Genomic DNA, 25542 nt, shown 5'->3' with positions numbered 1-25542 from the left:
AGGACAGGCAGGAGAGGAGTTGTAATAGCCAACGTTTATGGAGGACTCTGTCTGTGCTGGGAAATATACAAAGCTCTGTAGACACACCCCATTTAATCCTTACGATCTTGTGAAGTAGGTAACACTCTTATCCCCATTTTACACAGGGGGAAACTGAGGCTTAGTTTCACACAGCTTGGAACTCGTGGAGGTGGGATTTGAACCTAGGAAGTCTGTCCCCAGGAGCCGTGTCTGCGGCATTGGGTTCAACCTCAGGGTATAGATATGAGTCTTGGAGGCCCTGCAGACTTTCTCCAAAGGGTACTTGGAAACTACTCAAGGGTTTTAAGCAGGCACAAGACATGATCTGATTTGTGATTTACAGAGTACAGAGATTCCCCTCGAGAACAGATTGGAGGGGCAAGAGTGGAAGCAGAGGCCTGCGAGGGTCCCAGAGGTCCCTGACCAGTGGACCAGGACCCTCAGTCCATCGCAGAGTCTGGCCTGCAGGCTGTGTGCATGGCTGCCGCTATCACATCCTATCTTCAGGCCTCCCGGGACCAAGAGCAGGGAATGGGTAGCACAATGGCCTGTCACCCACATAGCCCCCAGCATCCAGGGACCTGTACCAACAGCGTCACCTCCCGCGGAGCAGGGAAGGGGCCTCAAAGCTGCTTCCCACCAAAGTGGAGCAGCCATCAGATATGGAAGCAGCAGTGCTCTGGGCATCTAGGGGTCCTGGTCCTAGTCCCGGCCTGGCTGGGTGACCTGGGACAGGTCTGTAAAGCGCACTAGGACCCATCTGCTTGGCTTGTTGAGAGCATTAAAGGAGGAGGCGGGTGATAAAGCGCCTGTGGAGAGCAGCTTTTCATGCTCTGTGGGTCCATTTTGAAAATCCAATAACGCATATGGACCCTCTCCCCAGAAAAACGCACATCCAGAAGTGTTGCATACAGCTGCTGGGGCTTTCTAGACCCCCCGAAGCCCATCTGCAGGCCAACCGGACTTCAGGTGAAGGACCCCTAGCAGAGATTCTAATGGAGGTGGGAGATCATTTTAAAGACCGAAGACCCTGAATGTATACGAGACTCGCCCCCGGGAGCACCCTGCAGGCCCCAGGCTTCACTCAGCAAGCGGCGGGACCACCCGCCAGCCCCGTCTTGTCTCGAGCACCACGCCTAGGATGCCTGGGCTGGAGGGCTCGGCAGAGCTGCAGTGACTGCTGTCTCCACAATACTCACTTGCGCCCTCTCCCCCTTCCTTCTCTGTCCCCTCCCATGCCCTCTCCCTGCTCAATCCCTACCCTGCTCCCAGGCAATAGAGACCTACTTGCTGAATGTCTCTCCTGGGGGGCTGACCTACATTGCTGAGTGGCGAGGGGGGATTCTGGACCACAAGATGGGGCACCTGGCCTGTTTCTCGGGGGGCATGATCGCTCTCGGCGCTGAGGATGCCAAGGAAGAGAAGAGGGCCCACTACCGAGAGCTTGCAGCCCAGATCACCAAGACGTGCCACGAATCGTACGCCCGCTCAGGTAACCCTGCCAAGGGAAGGGGCAGCAGGAGAGACTGAGGCTAGACACCAGGAAGTCCTGGAAAGACTGGCAGAGCAGCAGTGAGTGAAGGGAACTCCCTTTGGAAGTTAAGTAGCTTGAACGAGGGACATGCTGTCTACACACTGAGGTTGTAGTCTAAATTGAAGAGGAAATAATGATGTTGTATTGAGCATTCCGTGTGTACCTCATGCTATGCGGCATTTGACACACATCATGGCTGAGTCTCAGCATGGATGCAGAAACTGAGAGTCAGACATGACTTGGGCAAAGTCCTACGTGAGGGGCACAGAGTGGAGGGCCCTCCAGTCCCTGAGGCAGAACTCTTGCTTCCTGAGCCTAGCAGATGCCTTGGCCTCAGTCCCCTAGCCCTAGACATGCCTGTGCCTTTCCCCACTGGCACCTCCCCATCTAGTGGATCTCACTACCCCCTGGCACCACTCTGTTCAGCCCTTTGACCCAAGACCACCAAACACTTGATGCTTCTTCATCATCCCCACCCAGCACTCACTGCAGAATTGCCAATGCTAGAGTCAAAGGTCACGTTAGAGAGCATGAACTCAACTCCTCATTCTGTGCATGGGGAAACTGAGTCAGCCCAGAGAGAGGGAGTAACTTGTCCAAAGTCGCACTGCATGTGAGCAGTTGAGCCTGTACTAGAACCCAGGACTTATGGTGTCCAGTCCCACCTTGCATGCTGCCTCTCTAAGAAGCACCTCTGAGAAAAACCCCTGGCTCCCAATAGCCCCAGGGGATGCCTGTTGCTCTGGGTCACGAGTGAAGGAGAGAACCTAAGATTGGCAGTAAAAACCATGGCTCAGATGCTGCTCTGCCACTCACCAGCTGGGTGGCCTCCATTTTCTCATCTGTTCAATGGGAACAATAACATGGGTCTTCTCCTGGGGTGAGGTGGAGGGTCCCACAGGAAAAGTACTTGGCCCACCATCTGCAGCCAGTGTCACGGGAGGCATTTGTTAGCACCCACCCTCCAGGCACACCGCAGACATGGTTCTCACGGCTCCAGTCCAATCTGGTTCCCCTGGAGCTGTTTCCAGGAAGCCAGCAATGTCGTAACAGGTCTTTAAAGCTGGGCTTCCATTTCCTTCAACAAGCTCGAACTGCCAGGGCCATAAACAAATAGGAAATCTCAGGAATAAAAAAAACTCACTATTTTTCTGGGACAGTTAGCCCAGACCATAAAGGACAACCCACTTAATAGAGTATATTGTTCCCGCCAGCCCAGCTCATCCCACAAATGGCTGCAACAGTCACTGCTGCCCTCACCCCCATTAGCAGCTTGGCAAACCTATTTGCTAATGGCCGTGAGTGGCTGTGCCATTTGAGAGGGGCAGAGGGGCCAGAGTCTAGCTAATTCTTCTTCCGTGAAGCCCTCCATGGAAGAGTAGGATGTCCTCCAAAGCTCTGATCCCCATCTTGAGGAACAGCAGCTCAGGGCCTTCAGGGTCCTGAGCCCTAATGGAGGGAGTGTAGGCACCCATCAAGGCCAGAGCTGGGCACACAACTGAGCTAGACAGGATGTACAGGCATTAGGAAGGAAGATCTGACCCACATACCCTAAATTTTGGACCTAGAGAGTCAGACCCAGGAGGGAAAGAGAGCACAGCCCAGGGAGAGGGTATCAGATCTAAGGTCACATCCCAGCTTCACCAGGACTTGCTGTTACCTTGGACAAATGACTTATCCTCTCTGATCCTCAGTTTCCTCATGCGTGAGAGAGGGATAACATCTACTCAATGAGTCGGAATTGACTCACCAGCAGTGGGTTGGATTTAGCACAAAAACATTTTTTAAGGATTTGAAATAATGTATGTAAAGCACCTAGCAAAGCACTTCAAATTGTGGCTGCAGTGGTGGTTATAATTGTGGTCACCCAGAAAACAGGAATGGCAGAAAACTGTCCAAAAAATAACAATAAAAAACTAAACCTCATCAGGCCTTCTTTCTTCAGCTGTCTCTGCCTGCGTAGGGAGTACGTTTCTGGGCAAGTCTTCCCCTCATCTTCACCTTAGCAGTTTCCCAAACTGTGAACTCTGGAAGGCTGGGTCAGGGAGAAATTAAAAGCAGTTCCCTAAGAAAGGGGGTCTGTGGAGGAGCATTATGATACATTAGCATATTAAGGACCTGATAAGTCCTGCAGACAAAAGACTATTTCACTTTGTTTAACCCACTGTTCCCCAAATGCGTTTTAACCTGGAACCCTTTCTTGGCTGAATCCTGGCTAACATCTCACAGAGCTAGTGTCTCAAAATACACAGTTGGGAAACACTGCCTGCACTTTTGTCTTCCCAGAATGTGGAGTACTGTGGTTCATTTGGATTCACAGAGTCCAAAACTGCAAAATTCTTGAGGCCTCAAGGGTCTTGATTTGGCCAGGCTAGGCCAAGAGAGAAGCTATGTGTGTGCTCCGGGAGCAGCCTCATCAGACCATTCCTGCAGGGTCCACTCTATGCCAGTCCATCACTAACCATCACCCCAGCAGAGGGCTTCTAGGCATGAAATCTCCCCTGGGGCAGCAGGATCCTGAAAAGCAGGCGATGGCAGGTCTGACCCAGGCCCTCTGGTTGGACAATCCTGCAGATACCAAGCTCGGGCCCGAGGCCTTCTGGTTTAACTCCGGCAGAGAGGCAGTGGCCACGCAGCTGAGCGAGAGCTACTATATCCTGCGGCCCGAGGTGGTGGAGAGCTACATGTACCTGTGGCGGCTGACCCACGACCCCATCTACAGGGAGTGGGGCTGGGAAGTGGTGATGGTGAGTGAGCCCAGGAGGGTGGGTTGACAGGGAGGCAGGCACCCCTGAGAATTCACAGGCGGGGATCAAAACCCCCTAAGCTCAGGCACCGAGCAGAGGGTCAAGCTAGGTTGACATCTGGATGAGGTTCAAAGTGCAGAGGGTCAAGGTTGTGGTTGCAGAGCCAAGAGCCCTGACCTGAGCAGAGGATGCAGTGGGACCCAGCAGGTCAGAAACTTGTGAAGAGTGTCCTGGTCGCCACCCTAGTCAACCTCAAGGGCCCACAACCTTTGGGTGTGGGGCCCAGGTGTGGGGTAAACTTAGAGAACCAAAGGCAGGGGGCAGCCAGACATAGCCAAGAGCACAATTCGACCACTCCTTTCCCAGCAGACCCTTTCCCGACCCCGAAGCCTGGAGAGCCTCGTGTACATGTCTCCCATCCAACAGGAACTGGCTGCCAGGTCAGCAGTTTGCCTCCATCCTCCTCCCAAAGCCAGCCCAGGCCCAGGCACCCCCCAACTCCTCTCTGGGCCCTGCCCCCCAGTCTCTCCTCCACGAGCCCTCCTGGCACACCCTCCCCTCGGCCTCCAAACCTCTAGCTGGGACTCTCCTGGCCCTCTTGGGGCTGGTTGTCACAGGCAGCTGTGGGGGTTCCAGAAGGCCCCTCGGTGGATGCTGAGCCGCACCCATCCTCTCCAGCCCCCTGTCCCAAATCTCTGATGGCCACACGGGTAGAGGCCACACTCAGTGCTGTGCTCAGGCAGGGCACAGGGGTGCCTGCTCAGGTTGGTCCCCCTGACCCACAAAGCATGCCTGGTGGCCTGAGTCTACATACTCCTCCGAGGCCCTGGTTCTTGACCTTCAAAGGGGAAGTGTTTTGTACCCCTGGGCCCGTCTAAAAATTGCATGCATATACAAAATACATTTATATACAAAATGCAGACAGCCTGGCGCCCCACCTGCCTCTGGCTCAGGGACCATGTCTGGAGGTGTCCAGAGTCCATTCCCCAAGCCCCAGCCCATGAACTTGACCAGTGGCCCTCCTTTATCTCCTTCCACCACTGCGGTGCATTTGTCAGAATAGGTTAGTTTCCCTGAAAGGCAAAGAGAAGCCCCCTCTAAGTTCAAACCAGGTACAAAGCTCAGGGCAGGCAGCCCATGGGGACTGAGTTCTCATGGGGAGGCAGAGGGAGTGCGGCCCCTCCAGCCTTGAGGGATGGGGGCACGGCGGCCAAAACCTGAAAGAATAATTTGGCCTCCAGCTTCCTGCAAATGCCGGGGATCCCCAGCCATGGGAATAATGGGGCCTGGCTATCCACAAGCTCCGGCCCTCTGGCAGGCCCGAGTCCTGGGGGGCCTCTCCCCTCCCCACACTATAGGTGGCCTTCCTTTTCCCCAGGCCTTGGAGAAACACTGTCGGACAGAAGGAGGCTTCTCCGGGATCCAAGATGTCTACAGCAGCATCCCCAACCACGACAACAAGCAGCAGAGTTTCTTTCTAGCGGAGACATTGAAGTGAGTCGGGGCTCAGTCCATGGTCTTTCCAGAGGGGGACATGGACTTTTCTTAGGGACGGAGGGACGCAGGTGGGACGGCGTCAGCCTCCCTCTCCCCTCACCAACAGTTAGGTTCTGGAGTCACAGGACTGGGCAAGTGGGAAGGGGGGCGTTGAGAACCACAGGATTATTCACCCAAGTGAGCCTCGAGTCCAGGGACTGGGGGACAGGGTCAGCATCCAGCCCCCTAAGTATTAGTGGTGTGATGTTTAGAACTTAAGTTCTTTAAACTGTTTCCTCAGATACCTTCAGTTTTCTGAAAGTTTGTCCTTATTTGTAAGATGAATAACGATGGTGAAGTCCCTGATAAGGACATTCAGAGAATTCAGCGAGATAACGCACTGCCTGGCACATGGTGCCAGTACTGGTCGCTGTTGTTAACTTTTCCTCCTGTGGCCTCTGCGGCGTTGCTGCTGCATCACTCCATCTCTTTTTTTCGATGGAATTTAGCCACCTCTTTTCCATGGTGTTCCCAAAAACAAGCCCTTTGTGCTCTAACCCTTTAGGGTGGATTGGAATGGTCATCTCCCTCCAATAGAAAATTCTCATGCCCTGGGAAGCTGTTTTGTTTAGTGCTCTCAACATACATTCAAGGGTAGAGTCTCCTCAGGAGATGTGTAAGGGAGCAGTATGAGTTTGGACTAGTGCAGCATTCAGGCCACTCTTGGAAAGAAAGGAGAATCTAGGCTGTAAGGGGTCCTAGCAGGGCTCACATACAGGGCCAGGTAGGCAAAGTGCCTGAGTGAAGCTGGCAGATGTGCCGTATCAGAGTGGGGGCAGGGGACAGAGCCAGGATTAAACCAGGTGTGTCTGACCCCAAAGCTCAGTGCTTTCCTTGGCATCCACAGCCTCCTTCCCTGGGATCAGCCCTCCAAGCGGTTCTGGGTCTTGACCTCCCTGTGTCCTTAGCCCCAGCCCATTGCAGAGGCCTCTGAAGTTCCTTGCCAGTGTGCTCACCCTTCACCAGGGCACTGACAGCTGTGTCTTGCTTCCCTGCCCTGCCTTGGGGCACAGGTATCTCTATCTTCTGTTCTCTGAAGATGATGTGCTCTCCCAGGAAGACTGGGTGTTCAACACTGAGGCTCACCCACTCCCAGTAGACCACTCGGACAGCTCTGGCAGGGCCAGGGGCAGACACTGACCCCGTCTCCCCACAGCTCCTGGAGCCGCTGCAGACATGTCTTGCCTTTTCGGGATTTGCGACTGTTCTCAAAGGGATTGGGAACATAGGCCCCAGCCCGGGCAGACCCCAGGCAGATCTGTCGGACAGGCAACTTCTTTTCCTCTATGAGGAGACAAGGACTCAGAGACGCAGCGATGTCAGACAAGGGCCACCCTACAGCAGGCCCCAGACATTCCTTTCTATGGAGAATTTCTATGAAACCCACTCACTTGCCATTCCAGGGCCAAAGGACCGGAGGTTTGCATACTGACCCCATGTATAAGCTCCACTTCCTTCTTGTTTTGTTTAGCTTGGTTTTGCCTTTTCTCTATAGTTGAGTTTTATCATAATCATATAATTTTCAAAACCATGTACTTTCTAAAATGGTGGCTTCCTGATCAATGAAATCTTCAAGTGTATGCACACACACAAAAAAAGCCTTGGCCCCATTTTCTATACTTTCAATGCCTTTTGCCCAGCATTTACTATATGTTCAGTTATGTGTCATTTACTTTTTCATATGAGGAGGGGTTTCCCTTTGACTTGGGTCTAAGTGTTAACGAATCACTAGTACTATTTTCATTATTGTAATGGAAAAATCTGTGAACTAGAATAAAAGAGTTTATTGAATAAAAAAACCTGATTGAGCTCTTTGCACATCAGTGACTCCTGAGAAAACCGCCGCAATGTTATCGTCAGAAAGAATTATCAACAAGCAGTTGATGTAAGAGGCAATTTAGTAAACAAGGAATTGGTGACTCCAACTTCTATTACCTTCCCTTTGAATTGGTCCTAATATATTCAGGAGATGTGAAGCCAGTCCCTTAAACTGAGTTGATATTTATACTCAGGTTGAAGCTTAAAAAGAGCCCTGGTGGCACAGTGGTTAAAGCACTCGGCAGCCAACCAAAAGGTCAGCAGTTCAAACCCGCCAGCTGCTCTGTGGGAGAAAGATGTGGCAGTCTGCTTCCGTGAAGATTTACATCTTTGGAAACCCTATGGGGCAGTTCTACTCTGTCCTGTAGGGTCACTATGAGTTGGAATTGACTTGTCGGCAGTGGGTTTGGTTGGCGGGTTGAGGTTTGGAAGACGCCCAAAGAGGGACAGCAACTTGCCTGAGGTCACGCAGCCAGTGAAAGGCAGAGGTAAGCCTGGCCCCTGAGGTTTCTTGGCCCCCCCTTCATCCGGTCAGTCATTTAGCAGATACTTGGTGAGTGTCTGCAACGGACCAGACATGGGCTAGATGCCAGGGACACAGCTGTGAGCAGGACAGTCATAACCTGCCCTGGGGGAGTGCACAGTCAACGGGGAGCGATAGACTGTAAAGTAAATTGACAGATAAGCAAAATAACTGCAGTGGTATGAAGTGCAACAGAAGAGACAAACGGGGCCAAGGTAGTAGTAATCAGGACCTACCTTAGGTGGTCAGGGAGGGCCACTCTGGGCAGGTGACTGTCAAGCTGAGACCTAGGAGATAAGAAGGAGCAGCAGAAAGAGTATCCTGCAAATGGACCAACATCCCACAAGTCCGGGCTCCCTTTCTACTCTCCCCAGTGACCATCACCTGCGTCCCCTGGGAGGAGGTGTGAAATGCTGAGGCCCCTCTGCAGAGCAAAGAGTTCAGGTCCCAACGCTGAATGAGGAGTTGTCCCCCCCCCCCAACCCCTACACCCTCCGCAACCGGTCCACACAGCTGAACTTACAAGGTAACTGCAGCCCTTCCCCGTGCTCTGCCCCTTCATTTGGGTTCTAGTAGTCAACTTGAGTAGCCCCTGGGGTGTTGGGGCTCTGGGCCAGGAGACCTGGCTTTAAATCCCACGGTGTGAACCTGAGCAGGTTGTCTCGCTTCTCTGGGCTCCTCTTTTCCGTAAAGCAGAGGGAAAATCCCCCACCTACAAGGTCACTATGGGAATGATGGGATGATACTGGTGCAGGGGGTTGTAGGGCTTCATCCTTTTTCTGGAGATGCAGATGCTCCCAGCATCTTCTTGAACAGAAGCCAGAGCTACAGGTGAGCGGCTTCTAGAGCAGGAGCCCTGGAGTTTGGTAAATAAGTTCAGCAATTTACTTCCTCTTGAGAGGCATCGAGAGGTATGGCTCCAGCAACCCACCTGTGCCCATTCAAAACAAAACAGGAAAACTCTTTCACTACACAAACATTGTAGAAAGATTAGGAAATAAACAAAAAGAAAAATCATTCACCCTGCTACCCTCCAGAATGAATATTGCTGTATTTCTTCCACGAGACCTTTTTCTACGAACATAGAATATGTATTTTGCAAACATGGTGTCATATTATGCATACTGTTTTATAATTTGCTTTTGCACTTCACTATACATCATGAACATCTTCCTATGTCAACAAATATGTATTATCTCATCGCCGTACCTGGCTGCGTAGTATTCCATTGGGCGCTATATCAGACTTTATCGATCTAAGTTGTATTACTGGGCATTTGGGTTTGTGTCAGTTTGGATTCCTGGTTATAAATAATAGAAACCAACTCTGCCTAACTGAAGCAAAATGCTTGAGTTTTGGGGTGCCACATGGACTCTCAGGAAAGAGTGAATAGCCAGATCTCAAGAAAGACCAGAATGAGGATATGGCTAGGGATCCAGGTTGCCAGAACCAGGGGGCAGCCCCCTCACGCACCACCATCAGGGTGGGTAAATCCAAATATTTCCAGATCTTGCTGTCTCTCCCTTCAAGGAAGTGAGCATCAAATTGGCTCAAGGAGAGAGCAGGCGTCTTGATTGACAGACCCATCTAGCCTTCATGCAATGGGCGAGGGGCAATTCCTGGAGAAAAATTGAGGTTTGTTATCAAAATAAGGGGGTCTGCGTGCTGGATAGACAAAAACAGAAGACCCTTTGCAGGTTTTGCTTTGATTGTTTTCAGTACTATAAAGAGAGGTATGAGGAGCTGTACTTGACCAGCGATCCTTCCACCCTGCCCGATTATCCCCTCACAGTTAACCCCTAGAACACCTCTTCAGTCTCAGCATCACTTTGCAGTTCCCCAAGGCTCCCCCTCTGGGCCCGTCACTGTCCCCCTCTCCTCTCCCAGCCTTCTTGTCCTCTTCTTTATTGCTGGAAGCAAGTTGTAAAAATGAAGGTTTTAAAATTTATCTTCTAGGAGGGCCCTTGCAGGTGGAGAAAAGAACATCTTTTCGGCAACTTAACTCCAAGCCAGGGATAAAAATAAGTAAGACCCAAGGTAGGCTGAGAGGAAAGAAGGAATTAAGGCATGAGTCATCCTCACCGAAAGTAGGGGGGCGCCTAGCAAGCCGAAGAACCCACACAGCCAGACCTCTCTCCAAAGCAGCCAGCCTCCCCAGCTGGGGACAGTTTGATGATCCAAGTCTCATTTGAAACCTCGTCTTCACCCTTTCTGAGGACAGAACCACTTTTGCACCTGTTTTCTTCATAAATAGTCTTAATGCTGATTTCTTCCCAGAAAGCTTCATTAACACCTGGCTCCAGGCACTGAATGAAGTCCCTGGGTGGCAAAAACGGTTAAGTCCTGAACTACTAACCCAAGCCAAAAGGCTGGCAGTTCAAACCCACCCAGAGGCACCTTGGAAGACAGGTCTGGCAATCTACTTCTGAAAGGTCACAGCCTTGAAAACCCTTACCTGTACACGTGGGGTCACCATGAGTTGGAACTGACTTAACAACAACCACCAGGCACTGAGGCCTGCGGAGCCGCACACCCCTGGGAAGGGGGAGGGGGGACCCAGTTCTCTTCCCCTTTAAATGATTGTGCGCTTATTCAGACTGGCTTTGTGCATCACATTGTGTCTTTGCATTTACAAGGGTCAGAACCCAAATGCACTGAGAAGAAAAGCAAAAATCGAAAATCTCAATTAAAGCTGAAGTCCCTCAAATCCCAGCTGTGGGTCTCTTGGTCTGTGGCCTTTGCTTTGGGGGGTGACCCCACTGTGGTTTGAGAGGGTGCTGCAGATGGGGAGTGGGCTGGCTCCCCCCAGCTTACCCCTGGGTCTGTCCTTGGGAATATGTTCACTGATGATGTGGCACAGGGTGTCAGCCCTCTGTGACTAATCCTTAGTCACACACCACTGGGGGGTGGGATGGGGGGATTGGTGCTATTTTTTGTATCTAAAAGTATCTGTTTGGTTTCCTATATTTGGGGCATTATTTTGATCCCGCTCAGCCTATCTCTTAAGTCAGAGCTTCTCAAACTTGAACGTGCTCATGAATCACCTGGGGACTTTGTTAAAATGCAGGTTCATATTCAGTGGATCTGGAGCAGAGCCAGAGATTCGTCTCCTGGGAGAGGCTGATACCGCTGGTCCTTGCACCACACTTTGAGTAGCAAGGCCTCAGTTAATGGGGTCTGTCTTCTATTTCCATCCTTGGAGTTGTGGCTCCTCCAGAATGGAGTAGAGGGGCTCAGGTGTTGGGATGACATCTGTAGCTACCTCGGCTGCAGAGGGACCTATCTTGAAACAAGTCTGTCTGTCACCTGGGTCAGCAGATCCCTCTCCTCCAGGACCGTCAGGGGTTTGACAAGGCAGGAGCAGCTTGCTGGTGGCTCAGAACAATAATGTCCAGTGGACCTTTCTGGGATGATGGAAACTATCTATACATGCACTGTCAAGAGGGCAGCCACTAACCACATACAAATACCGAGCATCTGAAATGAAGTAGGACCAAGAAACTAAATTTTTTATTTTATTTCATTTTAATTAATTTTAATTTAAATAGCCAATGTATGCCCAACATGGATGAATCTTGAAAACATTATTATGGTGAACAAGTTAAGTCAGCCGTAAAAAGACAAATACTGTTATGATCTCACTCATGTGAAATAAGCAAATGTAGAGAAACCAAAAATGATTAATGGTTACCGGGGTGAAAGGGGTTGGGAGGGAGAAGGAGAGGGTGAGTTTTTGTTTGGAGGGCGTTGAGTTTATGTTAATGGTGGTGGAATATTTTAGAAAAGGATAGCAATGATGGTGGCAGAAGGAGCCCTGGTGGCACAGGGGTTAAGTGCTCGACTGCTAACCGAACAGTTCGAACCCACCAGACGCTCTGTGGGAGAAAGATGTGGCAGTCTGCTTCCATAAATATTATAGCCTAGGAAACTCTATTGGGCCGTTCTCCCATCCTATAGGGCTGCTATGAGTCAGAATCGACTCAATGGCAACAGGTTAATGGTGGCACAACATGAAAAATGTAATTAATGTCACTGAACTGTAAACATGGAAGTTGATGTGTTGGTGAAAGTTTTGGTGTATATTTTCACCGCACTAAAAAAAAAATTTTTTAAGTGATTTAAATAGCTATATGTGGTTAGTGGACTGCTGTTTTAGAGAGTGCAGGCTAAAGAATTTAGAAAGCGAGCCCCCTGCTCACTCCTCCCGTTCCCATAGGACCCTGCACCACCGGCATCTTTACAAAAACAATCTTAGCACAAAATATATTGTTTGGGGACTTGAAGATTCCCGTGAACATACCTGGTTATTTTTATACTCGTTCCAGCCTCTGGGATCTCTGCAAACCCTCCCGGTTTGTATTGCTTTTTCCCACTCACTGTTTATCCACAAATTGCCATGCACTGGGTCAGACTGGAGGTAGACAGGCAGAGTGGCATGATGGGACAGGACTAGCACAGACTTTGAAACCAGATAGACCTGCATTCAGCACCTCCCTGCCCTTTCCCCAGGCTGTGTGACCTTGAGCAAGCCCCTTAACCTCTCTGAGCCTCTGCTTCTCCCTCTGTGCAATGGGAGGGTTGTTTCAAGGGTCAGTTGAGCTCCCAGGTGTACGAACTCAGTCATAGTAGCAATGATTGTTATTGCTATTATGTGAACACTCTTTGTAAACGATAAAACCTGGCGTAAATGGGAGGCAAAACACTGCTGTCAAAAATTCGTTTTAAACAAAATGCTTGGAAACTTTCAGAAATGGCATCAACCAGGCCCAGGAGACAGGCCAAACTCTCAAAGCAATAAATCTGAACATCTTCTGCTTTTTGCATTGAGCAAGCATTTCAGTGTTAGCCGTGAAACTGCAGAAATTGGGAAATTGGATGAAGATTTGTTGACTGTCCAAGGGCTTCCAGGGGCCGGCCTGGTCATGGGGGCACTGGACAGGGGTTGAGGGCCAGAGGAGGATGCTGAGCACTTGAGGGAGAGGTCGACTGGCCAGGAATCTGGGTGGGAGGGACCTCTGTTTTGGAGCCCTTGTTGAACCCTTCCTGCATCTTTGGAAGGGAGGCAAGGCAGGCAAAGGTGGCACCCCCATTTTACAGAGGAGGAAACCGAGGCCCAAAGAGCCTTGCCCAGGTCAAACAGCTGCTTCTGGCCTATGAGCAGCCTCAGTGGAAGCCCACAGTGGCCTCCCTGCCTTTCCCCACACCCTTCATCTCCCCCACCCTAACTTCAATGACACCAAGTCTAGGGTGACCTTCATCCTCGTTTGCTCATGACAGTTTTGTTTTTAACCTGTTGTTCCAGCAAAATAACTAATAGTGCCCTTTCATTCTCAAAAGTGTTACAATTCGGGCAATAAATTATATGGGCCAGCTGCCCAAGACTTACTTTCATAGATAGGTGAAAACAATGGTTACTGAGACAATTTTCCCAGAAGCCTTCAGTGCTCTGGGGAATGGTAAAATCCCAACCCAGAAAAACATGTAAATATGTCAGGGATTCTTTCCTTTGGAAACCAAGCTGGAAACTCCCCATGTTCTCACACACATCCATGCCTTTGCAAATGCTGTGGCCCCCTGCACGGACCATCCTCTGCCACCCAGATATGCCTACGAAGCACCTCTTCATTCCTCAAAGCTGCCCTCAATGTCACCTCCTCCAGGAAGCTTTCCCTGACTCCTCCCTGCCCTTCCATCAACACAGGCATAAAAACTCCTTTCCCCAGGCTCTCTCGCTCAGACTTGGGACAGACCCAGGTTAGTGTGAGTCTTTCCTCACTAGGCTGCAGGAACCTAGATGGCAGGGACCTTGTCTTCTCACCTCTTCATCCCGAACATGTAGACAGCAATAAATGTCTGTGCTGGAGGTTTGGGGATTAATCACCCATTCGGCCTCCCTCCAAGTTCCTAAACAGACACAAGGAACCAGGTGGGAGAAACCATGATCAGTTTTATTGCAGGATCTCCCATTAGCTGCTGTGTGGGGGGAGGGGGGCAGGACTGAGCTTGGATTCTGGAAAGTGTGGGGGTGGAGAAAGGAGGAAGGGCTCACCGCTTTGGAGCAGGCAGATCCCAGAAAGAACGAATACAAGATTGTCAGTTCCAGTGGCTCTCTCTTCAGTGCAGGGACCCCTCCCCTGGCTAAGGTGATGGGGGTGTCAGGGCTCACCCAATTCACCAATCAGAGGTGTCCCCCTGAGAGTGGGGAGACAGACCACTCTCCTCGTAGGGAAGCCCCCGGTCCAGGGGCTGAGATGAGTAGAGGAAAAGAACACACATTCAACTTTGGTCTCTTAGGCCTTTGCATTAATTAGCCAACCATTAATTGGTCTCCCCCAGGGAGGAAAAGCAGCACATTCAGACCAGAACGTCCTGCCCTGACTCTTGGGAGGCTCCTCCCCCACGCCAATCACTACTCCTTTGGAAGTCCCCCCAGGACCTGGAGTGGGAAGTTCTACTTACGATCAGTGGTTCTCAGAATGTAGAGACAAGAAGCAGCATCAGCACCACCAGGGAATTTGTTAGAAATGCACATTCTCAGGCCCCAGCCCAGACCAGCTGACTCAGAGGCTGGGGGCCGGGGCAGCAGCCTGTATTTAACAAGTGCTCCAGATGACTCTCGTGTACGCTGAGGGGTGAGAACTGCTGCGTGGGATTCTCTCCAAGGCCACCCTGCTCACAGGAGCAAAATCCAGGACTGTTCCCATCTCCCATTACTCCAGCCGGAGCAGTGGGGCTCCTCAGAGCTTCTGCAAGAAGAAAACTGCCCGTCTTTGAACTACAGGAACACGTCTCCTCCAATCCTCCCCTCAAAAAAAAAGAATAATAAAGTTCACAATGAAATCTCCTTCACCATAAAAACTGAGGTCAAAGAAACTGAAGTCCAGACTCGTCCTTCTGCAATTTTTATTCTGCTGTCTTGGCCAGAGGGGCTCTTTGGATGTCAGGGCTCCTCAAATGCCGGGGTTCCTGCAGCCCCAGCTGCCTTCTGGCCATCTCCTGTATCACTGGGTGTGGCCTTGTCACCTTCTCCAATGTCCAAGTGTCTCCCACATCCTGCTTTTCTGGAGCCAGACTGATAGGACATGAAGAAACCCAGCACCAGCCGGAGATTAGAAAGCACAAGCAAAGCCCAGCCTCTCTGGTTTCTCAGCAAAACGACACTCCCAGAGCCCGGATAATCCAGGCCCACAAAGCCCTCACCGCCAGAGTGTGAACAGGGTGGAGAAAGGAGACGATGCAGCCTCAGCCACCCCAGGATGCCAGGGGTGTACGTCATGTGACATCCAAAGGACTATTTCCTCAAACCCGGAGGAAAGCCCCTTACGTGCTCAGCCTCCTCGCAAACAGAGTGGCATTAGGGATACTCCCACCTTCTTACAAAATTTACAAAATGTCAATAGTGGCAGTCCCAGGCCCCAGGACTGCATGGGCCACCTTCTTCTCCAGGCACCGGCCCCTTTGCACCTGGGTCCTGGCACTCTGGTGCTGACTGCAGTGTGGACTCTGTCTGGGGTCATAGCCTCCACCCCTCTCATGAGCATGGGCCCCACGTCTATCACAGTCACCTTCCTTGCCAGGCCGTCTGTTGCTTTTCTCTCTGCATTTCTCCATCTAGCAAGTTCTTGAGGTCGAGTTCTGGGGCTCATGGCTACTGCCCTGGCCATGGATCTGGAATCCTCCAGCCTCCACAATTCAACAAGTAGTTATTGAGCGTCTCATCTCAGCCAGGCCGTGGCCAAGGTGCTGAAACTAAAACTGTGAACAAGACAGACAAGGTTTCTGCCCCCCTGAGGCTTCCAAGCTAGTGGCAGTGAGGGAGGCCAGGGACAGGGGTGCAAAGACATCAGCAAGATGAGTGTGGAAGGAGGGAAGAGCCACAGAGGCCACAGAGAGGGGACAGATGAGAGTAACCAGGTGAGGACAATGGAGATGGGGCGGTCAGGGACAGCTCCCAGGGAGCTGACATCTGTGATAGATGTGGGAAGAGCAGTCCAGGCAGAGGGAACAGTAAGTGCAAAGACTCAGGGGTGGGAAAGGATTGGTGTGTCTGAGGACAAGGAAGGAGGTGGGCAGTAATCGAAGGCTGGAGGGAATCAGGAGCTCCATCCTGCAGGGCCTCATGAGCTATGGAAAGAGTTTAATTCTAATCCAAGAGCAGCAAGAAGCTTGTTGTTGTTGGGTGCCGTCAAGTAAATTCTCATTGCAGCCCCAGAGGACAGAGTAGAACTGCCCCCACTGAGTTTTCTAGGCTGTAATCTTTATAGGAACGGATCTCCAGGTCTTTCTTCTGCAGAGATGCTGGGTGGGTTCAAACCACCAACCTTTCAGTTAGAAGCAGAGCACTTAACCAATGTGCCACCAGGGCTCCAGCAAGAAGGTAGGCAGGGTTTTAAGCAGGGGCAGGAGCTGACCTACTTACACGTCTGCCAGTTTGCTCTGCCTTCTCAATGGAGAACCTAGGAATTCTTTTTCCTCCTTGCTTTTGCATCTGTCTTGGTGGAAAATCGCACTCAGATTCCTAATCAGAAGCTTCTGAAACCTGTACCCTCTGGAGGAGAGAGAGGACAAAGTGCCCTCTACCGTCTGTTCTTCCAACACTGCTTCTTGGCGGCCTTTGTTCTTCCCGGCCTTGAGGAGCCCGTGAGACTTCAAGAGCACCTGAAATATTTCCTTTGCCCCTTCTTCCCAGTATCCGGGGATTCAGCCTCCAGCGTCTGCTTCCCTCGTTTTTACCTCACTCCCTTCAAGCAGATCCGGCTGAGCTTTTTCAAAACTGAAGCTGCTTCCTAAAATGGCTCACATGTGCAGAACCAAGGTTGTTTGTGGGTCTAGAGCCTTATTTTCTTTTCCGTTTGGAACCTACTGGATTTGTGGGAGGTATGACATCAGTGAGTTCTGGGTCTGTTAAAAGCAAATACGTTCAAACATATTCTGTCCATCTTCACCACTCCCCCCATGGAGACGGCCTCCTACTGGCCCAGTGTCCTACACAGGCCTGAGTTCTACCCACTGCCCACCTGGCTGGGCCGCCTTTAGCTTGTCTCATCCTCCCTGTACTTCCTTAGGGTCCTGACTTCATACATTCCCCAGGGTTTTTCCCTCTGGCACATGGCCCCCCACCTACAGTAACCATGCAGCCTCAACACCATCCCCGTCCAAAGTTCACCTGGTCACCAAGAGGAAGCCCTGCTTCCTCCCATAGCAGCTGTAAGGACCTCCTCGGGAGTGTCCCGGAGCCCAGCCCCTGGGGGAAAACAGCTGAGCTGCTCTCCAAGATCTTGCCTCTCCCTCTGTTAAATCTCTCTGGGGACCTGGATCCCTCTAGTTGAGAAACAATTAAAATATCTCTCAGTCCCCGAATCCCATCTTTGGGAGCAGTCAGGAACCCATCTGCCTCTTCCTTCCTTTTATCTTTGTCTCTACATGCTCAGCCTCTCTATTAAGGAAGTCCCTCCCTTCCTCCAGCTCTATCAGCATGTCAGCGTGTCTGCCTTCATTTTACTTTCATTTTTCCATGCTCCAATTTTTTAAACCAATCCTGTTTCTCCTTAATTTTATATATGTATGTATATACATATATGTACGTTACTATATATGTATATATATGCATATAACCAAATCCATTGCCATTGAGTCAATTCCAACTCATAGTGACCCTACAGGACAGAGTAGAACTGCCCATAGAGTCTCCAAGGAGCGGCTGGTGGATTCAAACTGCCAACCTTTTGGTTAGCAGCCAAGAGCTCTTAACCACTGCACCACCAGGGCTCCAATATATACATACATACACACACACACACACACACACACACACACACACACACACACACATATATATATTATTGTGGTAAAATATGCATAACATAAAATGTACCGTTTTAACCATTTTTGAGTGTACAATTCAGTGGTGTTAAATACATTCACAGTATTCTGTAGCCATCGCTACTATCTATTTCTAGATTTTTTTTTTATCATTTCAAAAAGAAATTCTATACCCATTAAACAATAACTCCCCATTATTCCCTCCCTCCAGCCCCTTGTAACCTCTATTCTGCTTTCTGTCTCTATGCATTTGTCTATTCTAGATACCTCACATAAATGTGTCTGGCTTATTTCGCTTAGCATAATGTCTTCAGAACTTCATTCCTTTTATGGCTGTATAATAGTCCACTGTATGTATATGTCACATTTTGTTTCTCCTTGAGTTTTTAAGTAAACTTTTTTTCTTGATGTTTTGATGGCGGTATAGCAGATACAGTCACGGGCACAAAGTGCTCTAATCTTAACTGTACAGCTCAAGGAATTTTGACCTGTGTGTATACTCGTGGGAGACCTGGTGGCATGGTGGTTAAGAGCTCGGCTGCTAACCAAAAGGTCGGTAGCTCCAATCTACCAACCACTCCTTGGAAACCCTATGGGGCAGTTCTACTCTGTCCTATCTATAGGGTCGCTATGAGTTGGAATCGACTCGACAGCAATAGGTTTTGGTTTTTTTGGATATACTTGTGGGAGACCTGGTGGCTCAGTGGTTAAGAGCTTGGCTACTAACCAAAAAGTAGGCAATTGGAATCCACCAGCCACTCCTTGGAAACTATAGGGCAGTTCTACTCTGTCCTGTAGAGTTGCTATGGGTCTGAATCAACTCAGCAATGGGTTTTTATATACACTCGTAATGGAGCCCAGGTGGCACAACAGTCCCATGCTCAGCTGCTAACTGAAAGGTTGGCGGTTCAAACCTACCCAGTTGCTTTTCAGGAGAAAGGCCTGGTGATCTGCTCCTGTAAAGATTACAACCTAGAAAGCCCTATGGGGCAGTTCTACTCTGTTATATGGGGCCGCTGAGTCGAAATTCATTCGACAGCACCTAATAACAACATACACCCGTGTAACTACCTCCAGGATCAAGATAGAGAACATTTCCAGCACCCAGAAAGCTCCTTCCTGCTGCTTCTAGTCAGTACCCCCAACCCCAGGCTGAACCCTATACTGACCTCTATCATTATCGACTAATTTCAGGCACAAAACTTTTTCTTTTTAATATTTAATTTTATTTTTGGTGAAAATATACGCAGCAAAACCTGCTCCCATTCCACAATTTCTAGACATAATGATCAGTGGCATTGGTTACATTCTTCTCATTGTATCAACATTGTTCTTATTTCTGTTCTAGTTGTTTCTCTTCCATTTGCTTAAACTCCCTACCCCTCAACCTTCTCATCTATGCTTTAAAATACCTTTTGACCCTTTGGCTTATATAGATAACTTTTTTTATATATAAAGAACACAATACTCAAGGGTGACAATCTTTACTCGTTGAGCTAAACTGTTACTTAGTTTAAAGGTGACTTCAGGAGGTAATTTCAATCAAAGTTTGATGAGCAACTCAGAGCCATTTAGGCATGAAACGTTTTGATTCCCTTCTTTGTCTTTGGATTATTAAAATTCCACTGAGTTTTCTCTGTCTTAACCCAAGATAATAACTTATCTTCTATGTAATAAGGGTCCTCATGCTTTTTGTTGGTCATAACAAAACCCTCTTCTACCCATTTGCGGCTAAAACCTCAGAAGTCCACAAGTAATATCAGAATGTATGAAATAAAAAACCTCAGGGGCTGTCTGAAATGTTCCCTCCCTTGTTAAGGTGACCACCTCATCCCAGTTTGCCCAGGACTTTGCTGGTTTTAGCACTGAAATCCCCTCGTCCTAGGAACTGAGGTCTTGATTAAACTGGGGTGGTTTGTCACCCTGTTCGCTCCTTGACCCGAGACACAGTTCAAAACAGATGCAAGGAGAGTCTGCCTGTGCCTCACACTAGTCTTCAGAAGACCCCCAAGTGTCGCGCTTGTTTTTTGTACCTTGTGCGCAACTCCGGCTGTCTTTGCAATTGAAAGCCTCAGCCGCCTGTCCTGAATGAGCAATGGGGAAAGGGTGGGAGAAGACTTGATAAAGCAAAAATTCTTTTGGATTTAGGTATTCGGTGCTCAGCATTCCAAAACACTCATACAGGGAAAAACCCGCTAGCAATTGCTCCAGCCCAGGGATTGTTGGTGCATAGAGTCACTGGGGGAACTTGCAAAAATGCCCCCCTCCCAGACCAATTGGGAGTGGTGCCAGGTAATTGGTCCCGTCCAAAGGCCCCAGGTGACTCTAGTGGGCAGTCAGGCTAGATAACCCAGGACCTCTGCAGCATGAAGCTAACACTAAAGCTGTCCTTTTGGGCAGAGTTCCCAGAGGCCTTTTCTGACCCCAGGAGACAAATCTCTCTCCTCACCTGGACAGCATGAGAGTTTCACCAAGCCTGTCGTGATCCCTAAAATTAATCTAGTTTCTGGCTAATAGCCCCAGCCCCGTGCCTGTGAGTCCAGCCAAAGGCACTTGGCGCCCTAAGCTCAGCCGCCTCTGTGGCCGCACATCAGTTGCTATGGCCCACACAGGCGAAAGGCTAAATTTCTTCTCTCTCCTTCAGTGATCTCATTGAATCCTGTGGCATTAAATGTCATTTAGAGGCCGATGACTCCCAAATTTATAGCTCATGGCCCACCTTCCCTCTAGCTTATAGCACCAGACTCATTCACGCAGCTGCCTCTATGTTGAGAGTCCGGAGCTTTGAGCTAGAGGGAAGGTGCCTCACCTCCTTGGGCACGTCCCCACATGGGCAGCTCAGGGGTGTCTCATCATGGCTGAGACTCAACCGAAGCTTCCCCCCAGGTACTACCACCTACCCGAGCTCAAGCCAAGAGCGGATGTTTGTCTTTCACTGGCCACCTCTAGTCTGGCCTCTCTGCCTCCGCAAAATGCCTACTAAATCTCATCCTCTCTCCAGCTCGTCAGTGTCCCCCTAGCCCAGGCCCCGGTCATCTTTTGCCTGGCAGGCTGCAATAGCTTTGTCTCCAACCTCCTATTCTTGCTCTCTCCAGCCTGTTCTCCACCCAGAAACCAGAAGTTCTTTTAAAAAAAAATTTATAGAGATATAATTTACATGCAATGCAATCCACTCATTTAAATGTATATGCCAATGGTTTTTAGTATGGTTTTACAGAGTTGTGCAACATTACCATAATCTAGTTTTAGAACACTTTCATCACCCCAGAAAGAAATCTTAATTCGGGAAACTTGCTGAGTACATGATTGACACATAGAAATTAATTGTGTTTCTATACACAGCAATGAACAATCTGAAAAGGAAATAAAGAAAACATTCCATTTACAATAGCATCTAAAAGAATAAAATACCAGAATAAATTTAACTAAGGAGGTGAGAGAGTTGGACACTGAAAACTATAAAACATTACTGAAAGAAATTAAAGGTGAATTAAATAAATAGAAAGACATCCTGTGTTTATGAATTGGAAGACTTAATATTGTTAAGCTGTCAACACTACACAAAGCAATCTACAGATTCAATGCAATTCCTATCAAAAGTCCAACAGCCTTTTTTGGAGAAATGGAAAAGACTGTCCTCAAATTCTTATGGAATTGCAAGCGGCCCTGAATAGCCAAAACAATCTTGAAAAAGATGAATAATGTAGGATTCACACTTCCCAATTTCAAAACTTACTACAAAGCTGTTGTTGTTGTCAGGTGCTGTTGAGTTGGTTTCAACTCACAGCAACCCTGTGTACAACAGAATGGAACACGCTGCCTGGTCCTGCGCCATTCTCACGATCATTTGAGCCCATTGTTGCAACCACTGTGTCAATCCATCTCCTTAAAGGTCTTCCTCTTTCTTGTTGATCCTCTACAAAGCTACAGTAATCAAAACAGTGTGGTATGGTATGAAAACAGACATGTAGACCAATGGCATGGAATTGAGATTCCAGAAATAAACTCAGACATCTATTGTCAGTTGATTTTCAACAAGGGTGTCAAGTCCATTCAATGGGGAAGGAAGAATCTCTCCACTAAATAGTGCTGGAATAACTGGATTTCCACATGCAAAAGAAAGAAGTTGGATTCATACCTCACACCATATATGAAAGTTAACTCAAAATGGATCAATGACCGAAATATGAGAGCTAAAACCATAAAACTCTTAGAGGAAAACATAAAGGTAAATCCTCAGGACCTTGTTTTTGGCAATGGATTCATAGATATGAGACCAAAAGCATGAGCAACAAGAGAAAAAATAGATAACTTCATCAAAATTAAGAATTTTTTTTTTTTGTACATAGAGATAGGCCAGGGTTCAAGGCAGTGACTCTGTGCTTTAAGTTGCTGCACCAAAGTCAGGCTCTCCCTCATATCGTCAGTCAAGGAAGTGGCTCCTCTTCCAGTGGGTGGATAGAGTGGGCCTGAAGTGTTCACATCCAACACCTGCTATGCAGTGAGGCAAGGGTGGGAATCAGAACTCCTCTACCTCAAGGCAGAAGAAGGGACACAGCAGGGAGGAAAAGGACCCTCCCTCAGCAGAGCAGTCTGAACTGTGCCTAGGGGGCTGAATGTCCCTCGCCTCTGATGACTCTACATTATCTTGAGGAGAAAGTGCAAACTCTTCACAAGCTGGTGGGCACCCCGGTCTGTCTTTCCTGCCTTCTCTCCCTTCATACTCCCATGTGGACCCTCTAGCTCTAATCATCTAATCTATGTCCTTGCATTGAGCTTCATGCTGCTGTGCCTTTGCATCTGCTGTTCCTGCCCCTGGCATACTGTTCCTGCTCTGGAACACTCTTCTGGAATGCTCTAGAATGCTCTCCCCTGAGTATTCTGACTGGAGACATCCTGAGCTCCAGGACCAGCTGGACTTCCTCTGTGAAGCCTCTTCTGACCCCTCCTAACAGTCAGTGAGACCCTCCTCGGTGGGTCATACATCCATTGACTTGTCTAGAAAAGTTCACTGGTGGCTCCCCAATGCCCATAGCAGAGCATAATGGACCCACAATAAGTATTTGTTGACTAGATGAATGAACGATTTCCCTGCTAATGTGTGAGATCCTCAAGAACACGGCCAGCAAGTCACTCATCTTGTTGTACAGTAGTTTCCATTTGTTGCTAATTCCCAAATATCACCCTTGCTCACTTGGGGACCAGAAACAATGTGCCAGAGAGATCCTGCAGGGTGGCTCCCGGCCAGAACTGCCCCACTGGCCCAATCTCTCAAGGCCCTGCCCTGCTCAGTCCCTTGGTTTGGAGACAAGCCCAACCAGGAAGGGAGCCTACCAATGCGAGACCCAGCCCTGCTCCACCATCAATGCCAGAGCTGACGCATCTCCAAGCTGGTCCCCAAAACTGATGCTTTTCCAGAGGCTTGCTGACCTGAGCCAAAACTTGTAAACCCCCCTCTGTACCTCTCCTGGGCTTTGAGAGCCCCCCACAGTCCCCAACAGCCCATCGCTCCACCCTGGGCAGCAAAGACTAGTGGGGTGGCTGTGTCTTTAACAAAAAGCAAGTGTAATAAATAAAAGTAATCTGGCACAGAAAACTTCCCTTGTTTATTTTCTAGGGGCCTTGGCTCATCAATCTTCCCCTCCTAACCTGCTTTGTGCTCTGTTAGCTTTGCTTCCTGATGGAATGGAATTTGGTTTTCTAATAGCATCTGTTGTATGCAGGGTGTCCCCAAACATTAGTGATAATGAGTTGGAAGTGGCACAGTTGGAAGCCTTCAGAAGCCAACACCAGATGTCAGGTCCCCGGTGGGTCCCTCCAAAGACATAGGGCCAGAGTGCTGGGCAAGGGCTGGGTGCAGAGCCCACAACTCTGGGTCCCTGGGAAGCATTCATTCAACAGACACTGTGTGAGCCCTGGGAAGACAGGGTCCTACCCGCATGGCACTATCATGGCTGGTTACAAAAGGAGAGAAGTGGTGGCAGAGGTGAGGCCCCCACTCAGTGGGCTGGGCCATCCCCTGGGAGGCCTGGGAGGCAGGATGGCAAGAGATTTGCACTTAGGTAGTCTTAGGCGCCAGAGCTCAGGCTCTTTCATTTAAAAAACAGCACAAACAATCCGTACCTGCCTTGGTGGTTTGAGAACAATCTGACATAGCATGGTAAATCACCCCATACCAGCTCTAGCACATAGTAGGTGCTCAGTATCTGTTAGATTCCCTCAGATTTCCCAGGCTGACTGGGGTGCCAGGACTAGGGATTGATCTGTGGTCTCCAAGGGCGGGCACTGCTTGTTCTCTGAGCTGAGTGTTCATATCTGAAGGCTTCTGCAGCTGCTGCCTCCTCCTGAGAAATTGTAGACAGAACCATTCCCTCGGGGCTCCTTGGGGCCTTCTTATAATGGAAGAGAGCCCCAGCCCAAACCGAAGGCTCTTGGGGACTTGACAGACATGAAAATATTTCCCCCAAATGCCACCAGCCTCCATTCTCAAGACCTCCTTGAAGCAGGTGAAGTGCTGTTCTGGGGAAAATCGTTCCTGTCGCCATATGCCAGGTCCTGCGGAGGGGAGGGGGGCTGGAGACTCAGAGGGAAGCCTGGCCACACACTGAGGGACATCCAGCAGCACCATCCCCTTTATTTCCTCACCACAACCCCAGGGAAAGGGCCCCTCCTGATTCTTCCTCATCCATGAGGAAGTATGGGCCCAGGGATGCGGAGGTTTTGGTGCTGCACCGCGTGTGGGGCCTTCAACTAGAAAGCTACTACTGTAACTGAGGAATCTTCAGAGGCAGCCTTCCAGTTGAACTGTGAAGGAAATGGGGCTGGACTTTCATTTTAATGTTTTTCCCCAGATGACTAAAGAAATTTTAGAAAACAGGTGGAGGGTGGGGTGCCTGGCCTCTGGCCTTCCACACACCTGCCAGGAGAGGCACGGGATGAGGTTTCCACCCCACCCCCCACCCCGTCCCCAACCTCCGGACCCCTTCGCCCCATCAAGCTTCAGAATGTGCAGGGTCCTCCTTGCTCTCCAGCCCTAGCCCCAGGTCCCAGCCTGGAATTGTTCTCTTGGCCTCCAGTAGAGATGGGACACAGAGGCTAGTTTAGGTTTGGGAAATTGATACAGGAAAGAGGCACAGAGATGGCAGGAAGGAATTGGTCTGTGGAAGGTGTGGGAGGGAAGGCAGGGTCCTGGCATCCCTTTATGGAGGCTCACTGTGCATCAGGGCGCAGCGCCAGGCCCCGAGCGCCACCATGACCAAAGCTGACCAGCCTGCCCTGACCTCCGGAAGAGAACTCTGTGGGCGGCAGGGGACGGCCACAGTCCTGGCGTTCCTATATTGGCTTTATTGACTCGTTCAGCATCTATTGAGTGCCCACTGAATGCCAAAGTGCTGCACCAGGTGCTGGGGGTGCCTTGACGCCCAGACAGACACGAACCCCTATCCTGGCCCCCGTCAGCCCGACCTCGGCCCGCACCAGCCCCTGAGCCGCGCTGGGCTACGATGCCGCCCCGCCCCGGCCGCCCAAGCCCGGCCCGCGGC

At 49.8% G+C, this 25542-nt stretch overlaps 2 protein-coding genes across 2 annotated transcripts in view; both read left to right on the top strand.

Annotated features, from left to right (window-relative positions):
• The window catches only part of MAN1C1 (mannosidase alpha class 1C member 1), a 168575-nt gene extending 160864 nt beyond the window's left edge, over positions 1-7711 (top strand). Inside the window, exons 9-12 of the mRNA XM_004377098.2 lie at positions 1294-1513; positions 4130-4302; positions 5681-5796; positions 6852-7711. Of these exons, the coding sequence (XP_004377155.1) occupies positions 1294-1513; positions 4130-4302; positions 5681-5796; positions 6852-6978 (636 nt within the window). The 3' untranslated portion in view covers positions 6979-7711. The remainder of the gene's footprint in view (positions 1-1293; positions 1514-4129; positions 4303-5680; positions 5797-6851) is intronic.
• The window catches only part of SELENON (selenoprotein N), a 55278-nt gene that overhangs the window by 13833 nt on the left and 15903 nt on the right, over positions 1-25542 (top strand). The window lies entirely within an intron of this gene.

This window comes from Trichechus manatus, unplaced genomic scaffold (genome assembly GCF_000243295.1).
Source record: "Trichechus manatus latirostris isolate Lorelei unplaced genomic scaffold, TriManLat1.0 scaffold00048, whole genome shotgun sequence".
Taxonomy (NCBI): domain Eukaryota; kingdom Metazoa; phylum Chordata; class Mammalia; order Sirenia; family Trichechidae; genus Trichechus; species Trichechus manatus.
Note: the sequence above shows the minus strand (reverse complement) of the source record. Positions and strands in the feature narration are given on the sequence as shown.